General features: G+C 33.0%; 1 protein-coding gene across 3 annotated transcripts; it reads right to left on the reverse strand.

Moving 5' to 3' along the window:
- Positions 1-4,858: 4,858 nt before the first annotated feature.
- LOC147488501 (uncharacterized) lies at positions 4,859-9,747 on the reverse strand. 3 transcript variants are annotated; one of them, XR_015202122.1, is made up of 5 exons: positions 9,610-9,747; positions 8,831-8,925; positions 8,483-8,538; positions 8,070-8,128; positions 4,859-7,257 (listed from the first exon to the last, which is right to left on the reverse strand). XR_015202122.1 is itself a non-coding variant. In XM_086572680.1 (5 exons), the coding sequence occupies exons 1-5, from the start codon at positions 9,650-9,652 to the stop codon at positions 7,122-7,124; spliced, it is 393 nt and encodes a 130-aa protein (XP_086428806.1). In that variant the 5' UTR covers positions 9,653-9,747; the 3' UTR covers positions 4,859-7,121. The 3 variants fall into 3 exon arrangements, 2 of the variants coding, with proteins under 2 accessions (XP_086428806.1, XP_086428805.1); XM_086572680.1 differs by having other exon boundaries at positions 8,483-8,542; XM_086572679.1 differs by lacking the exon at positions 9,610-9,747 and having other exon boundaries at positions 8,483-8,542; positions 8,831-9,281.
- Between the last annotated feature and the right edge of the window lie 2,148 nt (positions 9,748-11,895).

The raw sequence follows: 11,895 nt of genomic DNA on the forward strand, positions 1-11,895 counted from the left end.
GGATGTCATATCTATGGTGAGAACATCTTATCCACAAAAAATTAGCCCTTAAAACATCTTGAAGAGTCTGGTGGGGAGTATTATATAAAACGTTTTATAAAAAGTGTTGTAAACAGAACCTGCCCCCTTATTGTTTGCGAATTCCTTAAAGGGTAATTGTATTAAATTTTGCAAAAACAAAAGTTTTGGACGAAAGACTCACACTTGCTTTTTCAAACGCAGTACTGCAAAGTTGCACTCTCTCCAAAAGTAATCCATAGAAATTGCAAGTTTTTTTTTTTTTTTTTTTTTTTTTTTTTAGCAAAAGGGAGCAAACCAAACTAGTTATTTTTTTCCTAAAGGGCAATTGATTGATAGGAAAGGTTATAAGGACAAATATTATAAAAACTCGCAAACAAATTCATAATCATCATTAGGGCATTTCTAAGTTTTAGATTAGGCTAATTGTTTGTAGATCAGTAGATTCCTCCATTGACTGATATAGCAAAAGAATTTGTAGTTTTAAAGGATGTATAGATTTAATTATCTCACTATTGCAGGTGCCGACTACCAAAGTCGGTAAAACATTTGGGTGATGATACCAGAGGTTTAGGGCTCGAACCCTACCAGCATCAAAGAGTTGCTGATATACAAAGGCAACTGATAAAGAGATATCATTCTCTCTTTGAATTAGAGCGCACATTAGTTATAGTCATCCAAAAAGACAGCTCAAATCTAAAGTGGATTTTACAACTAAATTAAGGATTAAGGACAAAAGTCACTCCTTAACTTGACCCCGATTTTCACTTACACCCCTAAAAAATTTTCCAAGCGAAAAAAACCCTAAAATTGCAAGTACCAAACACAACAATTAGTTTCATAGATGGATATATCGGGCCGGCTACGTCGACACACTATTCTAGCATACTATCTTGACATACTCAGCCAACCGTCAGATCAAACAAAATCTAACGTCCCATATATGTTTTAATTAATAAACCAAGCCAATAAAAAGGAGGGGTAAAAGTGACATTTTGATTTTTTTACAAAAGAAAAAGTCTTTCTTCTTGCCCTGTTCACGTTCTTTTTCACTCACTTACGTTTCTTTTTCCCCCACCAAGAACAAGTTCTTCTACATGGCCATTAGATTTTAGAAATTTTCCACAAGTTATTTTCCAGCGCATTACAAAAAGATGCAACACATATTCCCCATGGCATTAGAAATTGCTCAAATCTTACTAATAACTTGTCCAGGGCCGGCTCAAGCCAAGATGTGGCCTTAGGAGAGGCCTTTATTTCGTAGGTCATCTATAATTACCAAAAAAATTCACTATATATTCACAATTTTATTATAAATTAAGAGTCGAAATTTAGTATCAATACTCAAATCAAACGAAAACGACGAGAACATAACCAAATAAATGTCAAAACTATAAATAAATAAAATAATAGATTCATATTGAAATTTTTTTTTTTAAAAAAAAAAGTTTCACAAGAACTGTAAGTAATTAGATGATGAATTGATGATTAACCGTTTAGAACTCAAAGAGTGAAATTGACAAATGGTTAAACTTAAAATTGATGAAATAGAACAAGTGAGAGAGAAAGATTTAATTAATGAGAGAAGTGTAATGTCAATTTCTTTAATTAAGACAGTTTTATTAAGAGAGAGAATAAGAAAAGGCATAGAATGTGAAAATTCTTTCATTAAATGTGGGATTTCCCCATCTATTTTTATTCTTCCAATGAACCAATTTGATTAAATGAGCACACTCCTACAAAACTGAAATTACTACACGCTAACACGCTTTGTAGCCATTGGATTCATACTAATACTTCGAGATGTCATTTGTGCGGTGGACTATTGGATTGTATACACTCCAAATTAATTCACTCCTAAATTTAGTGTGTGGATAGAAAGCCCATTTGTAAACAAATTGACTATTATATCCTTTTTTATGTTTTTTTTCTTTATAAAATTAGGTAATAATAAACAAATATGTGGATAAATTAGGAAATATGAGGCCTTCCAAATTTGAGGCCATTAGGCGGCTGCCTAACTCGCCTAAGGGTTGAGCCAGCACTGCTACTTGTCTTTACTTGGTTGTGATGGTGTTAGATCTGTTTCTATTTATTGGAGCAATTGGTGGCAGTGTAGATTGGATTTTTATGGGTCAGGTAATTGCTCTCTCTATATGAAATCGCCAATGATTCAAGAACTTGAGGTGCAAGGTTGTAGTTGGATTCAAGTTAATCAGACCAATTGCTTGAAAAATCTCTCAATCGCGAACAATGCAGGTATAGTTCATAGAGTTGATTTTGGAAAACTTTCGTCGCTCGAGTTCTTGTCCATAAGAGGTGTCTAAACGTGTTGGGAGGTCGTTAGCACTAAGCTTCGATGCGCTAGTGCCTTCAAGCATTTAATTATGAAAGTTGAATTTGCAGGAGACGATGTACTACAGCCCTTTCCAGAGATCGATTCTGAGCTTGGAGGAGGTCGTGATTACAACAATATCACCACTAAACGCTGAGCAAAAGATGAACACTCTCAAGTCATTACTAATGTATGGAAAGAATCTGAAAAGATGAACTATTTTTTGTAAACAATATTCTTGAACTGATTCGTGGCAGAGAGAGAAGTGGAGTGAGGGAGAACAAGGATGAGAAAGTTTGAGATAGGAACGTGAGAGATGGCAACTCATTCTTCTCTTGAAGTGTCTTGTTTTCGGTGGAGCGACAAAAGAAAAACGTGAATGACGAAGACCGATCGAGTTTTTTTAAGTGAAAAAGCAACTTGAATGAAGAAGAGGAAAGGGGTTTTTCTTTTTTCTCTAAAATAAAATAACATATTTACCGGCCCCGTTTTTTGTAGCTCATTTTTTTTTATTTGCTTGGTTTTTTAGAAATATATCTGGGACGTTAGATTTTGTTTGATCTGACTGTTGGCTGAATATGTCAAGATAGTATGTTAGAATAGTATGTCAAGATAGTGTGTGTGTGTGTGTGTGTGTATATATATATATATAGGCTTTCTCTTAACGGACATGTGTCTTGAACAACTTTTTAAATTTACACTTATCAACTTTTTAATTTATGTTTATATATGACACTATATAAGTTGTGCAAGACATTATATAAACTGCGCAATACACTATATAACATGTCCGTAAACGGACAATCCGTATATATATATCATACTAAGATTTTCCAGCTACTGATGGTGAACTGTTTTTAAGTAGATGGAACTCTGTTTTGCCTTGCTGGACGTGAAAGCAGTTTAGCTCTTGGAGAAAATCCAGGTTGGAGTTGTAGGTCTCGGTGGTGGCAAGGCTTATCTCAATGATGTATAGTTGATTTTCATACTTCAACTTCAAAAGTCACACAACCCGACAGGTGCACATTATGTTCCCTCTCGAGTTCTAAAATATATACACCCAAAATCCCTCCGCTTGGCAGAAGGCATATTGTGAGCAAGCTGCACATGTACAATTTCACCATATTTTTGGAACTGCTTCTGCACTTGCACTTCATCCCATCTAGCTGGCAAACCATCTAAGAAAACAGATTTCACCTGCAATAAGTGTAAATCAAATTACTATAGTAGAACAAACCATTCAGAGATCATAAAGTTTGAAGACATGAAACAAATAATGATAATACTTTCAAACTAAGCCATCTTATAATAATATATATATTAAAAATTGACAAGCTGAACAAGCAAGAGTCATTAAATTGAAGTTCACAGATGTCAGAGATATGAGATATGGATAGGGACTTCAAAATAAGCACAAAAAATCTTATATAAAAATCGCACTAACAAATGACTTTAACATAAAGTAACACATCCAAATAAACACCTCTAAAATTAAACTTCCTAAAAGTTCTTGTCTTTTGTTGTCCTGCATGTGCATATGGTTTGTCAAGTTAGAAACTAATAAAAGGAAAAATGAATTGAGGTATTATAAATCAAAAGAATTGGAAGAGGACACCGATTTTGATTTCAAAAGGAATTCACATATAGCGACGAGATGAGAGAGAGAAACAAGATAGAAGTTATGAGAAAGAGAGAGGAAAACAGGAGATCGAAAGAGAAAGAGGGTGGTAAGAGGGAGAGAGAAAGAGAATTACATTTTGGGGTTTTGAGTTCCGAGCACTAATGTTGGTGAGAGTATATTTCGGCGATATTTCAATTTTTATGTGAAGTTCGATTAAGACTTTAAGGACGTCTATATATATACACTAGCAAAATGCACGTGCTCTGCACATGGAGTATATGAAAATACTGCCTAACTCTCAACTCTGCACTAAAACATGAAATCTTTGTGGAGTTTGTCTAAACTCAAACAAACAAATATTAGAGTACGGTATGATAGTCCATGGAATTCCCACTAAGATGGAGATGGACGATATCAATAGGTACATTATTTCGAGGCCAGAATACCATGCCTTCAAATAGCAAGAGCCAACATAATGGAATCCATAATTTGAATACCAAATCTTGGAAAGTGTTTCAAATTTTCATATTCCCCAATTGTTTTATCTAAAATATATTGAATCAATAGGGAACTTTTATATTTTACCCAAATCTAGCTAGCGTTGAACCTTATATTCAAGTTAACTTATATTGAACAAAATATATACAACAAAATTGTGGACATTCCACACATTTGACATTTCCTGATAATTTGGCCAACGCAAATTCATTTGGTATCACTTAATAGAAAGTTGTGCAAATGAAGTGAACCATTGTCCTACATTGAAGATTCACTTGATCGTGCATGTACACATCCAAAATCAATTTAAGACAATATTCTCATTAAAGAAGTAAATATTCAATAATAATGAGAAAAAAAATATACAAAATCCAATTGGAGCTCACAGTGATGGACATGCTCATAAAAATATGATGCACTCTCACGCATGTACATACAAACAGAATACAAATATGAAAGTTTCGTTTCTTCTTCTTCTTCTATTAAAGAAAGTAGTTAATGATAAATACAAATGGGAATACCCAAAAAGAGCACGAGTCTTTGAAGAGGTTTTGAAGCAGTTTTCGATCCCTTCATCACAAACTCTCAAAGAATGTTGGTGTGTCGAATAAAAGTTAGCAATAGTTAGAAAAGAACACTAACTTCACAATGAAAGTTGAAACATTCTGCTAAAATATTGTTCAATTTCTTAAGTAACCTGAAAAACCAGCAAGGGTGACAGGCTAATACGCTATTTACATCAAGGACAATTCTGAAATTGAAGCTTTAGTGACTACCAAACCCAACAAATCCAGACAACCTCTTCGAGTGTAGCACAAAAAAAAAATTTGAATATGCAAATACATAAGTTTAAAGTATTGGAACAACTGCACCAAAACCTTGAGTAAAAACTTGGGAAATTGGTTGATATTTAAGCATACTAACAGCTAAATTTATAATAAATCTTATAATTGCACTCATAAACACAAAATTGAAGCTCTTCTATATCATAATGTTTGATAGTGGTCCGTAAGAATGCAAAATATAGGTCCCGACCTATTTTCGTAGATATTTGCAAAAAGTATAATCAGATTATTGGCTTCTTCCATCTCTTTACTTTTGCATATAATTTTGTTATTAATACATTTGTATGAGATTGCTACGAACATGGTGTGATCTTAGAAGATGTATATACAAATATGGTATGATAATCAGGCATCCAAGAATAGTAAAGCCTAAGCCTTAACATTGGAATAGCAAAACATTAACTAATGAACATGAAGGTTCATGCGACATACATCAGGGTTCAAAAACCATAAGCAAAGCAAGAGCATTATAGACGGCTTGATCATAAAGATCAATCCCCTATCCCCTATGGAATGCAAGACATTGACAGTGACTAATTACTGGCAATTTGTGTGTAAGTCTACTTACAATACAAACAAAAACGGTGTTTTAACAAAGATTGTCAATAACAACTTTCTTACCAAATGGATGATACACTCATTTGCAAGGCAAAGGGTAGCCGCAACATGAAAACCAAGCTGCTCTCATAGATAAATCTCCTATCTGGAGCAAACGGGTTACATAATTCACTCTAAAATTTCAGGAAAAAAAACTAAGTTCAAGTCTTATAATCAAGTAATTGGGTTTTTGATTCAAGTGTTACAGCTTCACCCATAAATCCAACCACATTTACATAGAATGAAATGGAGCTGAATAAAACATTTTTAAGTCAATCATGAATAAACCTGTAATATGAGACTCACCTTTAAGAACATTACATGATTGCATCCCTGTTAAGTTTAAAAAACAATATATATTCATGATTCCAAGTGTAGTACTATTGCTGAATGATAGGTTATACAATTAAGCTGCCAAATTCAGAGGAAAATAATATCCCTAAGATAACTCACCAGAAGCAATGTTAGTTGTGTTGATAATGTGGTACCATATGTCTGTAATGTTTGCACCTTATGTTCCAATAATTCTGACATATATCTCAATTAGCGTTCCTTGGAGGAAGCAGTTGAATTGTTTGGCCTCGCATGTATGTGCCACGTTAGTGTCTGTGTATTCGTATTGCAATCGAAGAAGCTAGGAATACAACCATCGAGACGATTTCTTGATAAGTTATAAGTAATTCAATATCCTCATACTGACCTGTAAGCTCATTTATACTAAGATCAATTACATTATTGGTTAATCTCCCGAGCAAGCGAGCCCACCAACATACTATTACTGAAATCCAAATGTAACTGTTGTAATCTTCCAATCTCTCTAGCAATATCCAAGGGAACAAAAGCCAAATCAAATTTTAATTACACAAATCTAACAGCTCAACATCTTTGGATTGGAGGTATATTGCCATATTGACGAAGACACTACTTAAGAGCTAGCATTCAACCAGTTTAAACACAAAGGTCTTAACCATGTCATTTTTAATGTTCAATGGTGTCAAGCTTTTACTGAAAATCAATTGAATCAAATAACTAAAAGTGGAGTTGAATTACCGAAGACAAATACAATTTCCACACAATCAGAAGTAGAAAAATTGGAGGAAACTCGCACGCAATTGAAAATCATAACACAATTGTTTAACAGATAAGTAAACAACCTCATATGATAAGATAAAGTTCATATTTGTATTTGAAACCCAAAAGAAGCACACTAAAATAGACAAATATCAATAAATAAAAAGATATATGAGTTTGAATATTTACTGTCACTCGGTCCTTGGAAATAAAAAAAAAAAACTCTTGCACGCCATCGTTGATCATCTCCACCTTTGTAGTCACATGTCATCCTAATCATCAAAAGACAAAGAAAAAGGTCTTAAAAGAACACCAAATAGATGAAGAAAATAAATTATAAAAGGAGCAAATTGAAGAGTTTTTTAAAATCCATCTCTTCGTATTAGTTTGGAGTCTAAAGACACGAATACACGATGATGATTATTTGGTTATTTTTTCTACCTTTCCATCTACTTTTCCATTATTTTTTCTTCCTAGTAGGAGGAATGCTTTGGTGGCTCGACAACTTTTGCCAAGAAAGACAAACGTTGGTGATAGATCGGAGGCTCTTTAGGTGTTCTCTTTTTTAAAAGTTTTTGTATGCTACTATCACAACAACTTTGACTTAATATATAAGTAATGACACAGTTATTTTGCAAACACTTCCAATACATTAGCATATGAATCAAGAAGATACAAACAATAGAACACATAAACTAGCCTGAAACCTAATAATTTTTAAGAAAAACCCGAATACTACATGAAGTACTAAGACCTGTAATAAAAATGAAGCAAACATTCTAAACACTACTTTCATAAAATATATTGGTAAGCATTAGTAGCATAACATATGCACAAGCGGTACCCCACACATAATGTCATATAGTTATCATGGATTTTTAACACTTAGATACCAAAAGAAACCACAGTATCAAAACTCAATACAACCTAATTAAGAATTCATCAGTAAAACCATACCCGACAAAAAAAAATAACCAAAACCCACACACTATAATTTCAAATTCACGCAAGGATATCGTATGTAAACAACAACTCCAATGAAAACCACAGTCTATAGGTAAGATAAAATAGCATACAAACATACCTTTCACCAAGAGCAACGAAGTCCTCCTCAGAAGTAATATCGTATTTACTAAACCTCAACTGCCAAACAAACCAACAAAAACACATGAACTTCACATTCTCAAATCTCACGCAGTGAACACAATAGAATCCAAAAACAAAAAGTCGGGAAAAAAAATTGAGGAAAAACTTTCAAATACAATAGGTTGCAAACAAAACCCAAAACCCAATTTCACGCTTCTAAAAAAAACCACAAATCTTCAAAAGGCTTCCAAGCATATACCATATTTTTCTAAGAACACAAAATGAAATATCTAAGCACACCAAAACTAACTCAGGAACAATAGATATGTATAAAATGTAGGAAAAAAAGGCAAGAACGGTTACAAACATTTTACATGAAAGCTAATCTAATGTAAAGATATGATTACTCACTGGAGGATCAAAGCAGGGCTTCTCCACTGGCACTATTTCAAATATTTCCCGAAGATCTTCCTTGTTCCACAAAAACAAATACCAATAAGGTGAGAGAAATTACTGGCAACCAATGCATATTTACATAAATAATGAAAAATTATAAAGTATAGATGGAAGTGTAGAATGCAGAATAGTACAAATTGAGAAAACACACAAAGAAAAATGAAGCAAGAAACAAGCTATAGTTTAATCAAACCAATTCAGGAAATGGCTTATATAATGAGTAAATGTTTATGTTTTAGTAACGATGGAGCAAAAGGAGAGAGAAAAGAAGAAATATTAGAACACAATCTAGAAATGCCTCACCTTTGTCGCCACATTTAAATTTCCATAATTGTCACCTCCCATCGTATACCCAAACATGAAGGTGTGCAAGTGAATGGAATTGGAGTTCCAGTATGCTACAAAACTAAACACAATCAAGTCCAAGATTATAGAAAGACACATTGGCTATAAATCATCAGAGGACATAATCTCATATATACAAAGGAAAATAGACTTACAAACGTCTATGGCTCTAATCATGAAACCTTGTTGAACTTTAACCTCACCTTATGCATGAGTGCACTTAGCTACCATTATAGGGAGAAATGCATAGAAGAAGGCTCTGACCATTTTAAAAAAAAAGAAGGTTTTGACAATTTTAAAAGAAAAAAAGGTTCTTGCCAATTTAATATGTATGCAAAGAAGAAGCTTAATGTTTTAAAGAAATTATAGTTATAAACAAACCATATATTGATTAAAGGAAGGTTATCAACTTGCTTGGCGCTATTTGGTATTTATTGAGAAAATAAGATACAATAGTACCATCATGCTCCATAAGTCTCATCCTTGCATCGCTAGGCCAACTAGAATCATATAGATCCCTGATTCTGCTTATTAGAAATTTAGAATTGTAAAGTAAATGGTGGTAGCAGTTACTTTGTGGTCTTGTGATGTATGATTGACGATGATTTAGCATATCTACATTCTTATAAAGTTTTTTCTTAAATACATCAGCCAAAATATTTTATAACTATCAAAGTTTTCATATAACTAAGCATAAATCAATCAAAGAAAAATCAATAAACTTATGAAAAATTTACTTGTCATGCACGTAGAGAGAAATATATGGATCTTCAATTCCATAGGTTCGGCAAAGCCTTGCTCATTTAGGGGTACCTATGCAATATCATGGTACGTACTCAAAATAGTTAAACATCTCAAAGTACATTATCAAAAAAATATAAGCTAAAAATCACAATACATCACTACTAATATGAAGCTTGAGATCTTGAAAAAACTAGAATAAAAATCAACAAATGCTACCGATAACCCTAAATCCTAAACCCTAAATTTCGTAAGTTAAGTGTTAATCAGCAACATACATTATCAAAGTCGTACAAAAACATACGTATTGCAATTATACGAAACCATTATCGAAGCCAAAAAACTGATGCAAACAGATTATTACAAAAACAATAAACATATTACAAAAACTATTTGCAATCGATACCGAACCTGTAAACTTTGTTGCTTGTGTTTAAGATGAATTCATTTTTTTCAGAAAAAATATAAATAAATAACTATTACATAATACATTCTCAGTAGTACCTGACATCACCTGGATAGCTTGCAATGACATAGAGAAACTTCTTAAATGACTCACTTTCTTTCAATGATGGACTAATCCCAACCTTAATCACTTCTTCATGATGATCTGAAGTCACCTTAACCTTGCTTATTTCTCTTCCTATTGGCCACGTTAAACAACAATTGCTGAGATATTTCAGCTGCTGCCCTTGCCTCCTGGACCTGCATAAACCAAAAATAGCACAAAATGTCTAAGTTTGAAAAGATATAAAATTAGTATCTCCAACTTAAGTTAAAGTACGGTCAGTTTCCAATAAGAGAAAAGTCAATTAATAATGTCATCAGTATGTAAAAGATAATAACCACTACTAAGAAGGAAACTCTCTCAATAGTATGCTAATTATTTATAACAATACAGAAAAGACCAACTTGATTGAAATGTTTGTAAAAGGATTTGCACCTAAGTACAATTTGTACCTTTTGTCTCATTTCACCAAAGAGTAAGGCTTTGTTAACAGTGTGGATCACACACAAAAGTGTTTAGTGGTCCATGGCCCTTCATTCAAGTACTAAGAAAACGTTAAGAAATGTAAGGACTATAAAAGTTGGATTTATGGATGTTTCCTTTTCAACTACTTGGGTTAGGTTATGAACTGCCAAATCTTTAAATTTGTTGCTTATATCAACAAAACAAATATTCAGATATGGTGTAAGTTTATCAGAAAATGTTTCTCTATGTAAAATACTTACAAACTACAAAGTGTAAGTAGATACAATTATTTTTGTAGACTTGTGTACAAACACAATTGCATAAGGTACTTAAGCATGAACAGTTATGCACTTTTACATTTTTTTTTCCCCTAATATAATCCTTGAACGAAAAGAATCAAATAGTCTGAAAAACACCATAAACACAGAGTGGGTGTACCAAACAATAAGCAGGAAAAAAAAAACCTACATCGTTTAGGAGAAAAGAAGAAAACATGTAATACAAATATGCCGCCTACCTGAGCTGAAGATTTTTCCATCTTCTCCAATGCCTTTTGCTTCTCCCTCTTAAGGTAGAAAGGTTTGACAACAAAAATCTGAGTAGAGGAGAAGCAAATTCAACATTCTTTAATATAAGATAATTGGTCAACTAAAGAAATAAACTATGAACTTAAATTCTTACAAGCCAAACATTTCCGATGAAGAAGTGTAGCATATAATTCATGAGCTTGAGCTTCTAAAACACATCATACAAAAGTAATGAATCATCAGGTATGACCGTATCATCTACATTAAACCAAATTATATGGAGCAAACTTAAATTGGGAAACTGATCGACAGTCAAAAACCCACTTTGAGATAGCAAAACCGCCTTTTGTCAAATATAAATCAAAAATAAAAAATAATAAACTCAAAGATCAACAAAGAAAAACTCATATGAGAAATTACATACCTCTTTCTAAACTCTCTATCTCCAATAATCATGTCTGAAGAAAACGATATCTTCAATAGCAAGTGCACCCACTTTGAATTTTGTGGACTTAGGGGGGGGGAAGGATTTCCTTTGGTTCTTGAGCAGGCGAGAAGAGAGGAATAAGATCAATTCGACCGATTGAATCCGAAGTCAAGAAGGAGGAATTTTGACATTAGAAATCCGATGTTAGGAAGGAGGAATTTTGACATTTTCTACATAACCGGAAATGGAGAGATATATCTACTAATTGTAGTTTTTTTAAGAGAGAAAATTAGGAGAGATTTGGGAGAGAGAGAGATGGGCGCATAATAAGAAGAAGAGAAGTAAAAGAAAGAGA

This window comes from Coptis chinensis, chromosome 7 (assembly GCF_015680905.1).
Source record: "Coptis chinensis isolate HL-2020 chromosome 7, ASM1568090v1, whole genome shotgun sequence".
NCBI lineage: Eukaryota > Viridiplantae > Streptophyta > Magnoliopsida > Ranunculales > Ranunculaceae > Coptis > Coptis chinensis.

Excerpts from the sequence above, each read along its gene's own strand:
- LOC147488501 (XM_086572679.1), bottom strand. The coding sequence starts at position 8,971 with ATGTGTCTTTCTATAATCTTGGACTTGATTGTGTTTAGTTTTGTAGCA. Across the intron at positions 8,543-8,830 it reads ATTTAAATGTGGCGACAAAG|GAAGATCTTCGGGAAATATT; the intron begins GTGAGGCATTTC and ends TTGTGGAACAAG. Across the intron at positions 8,129-8,482 it reads AGCCCTGCTTTGATCCTCCA|TTGAGGTTTAGTAAATACGA; the intron begins GTGAGTAATCAT and ends TTTGTTTGGCAG.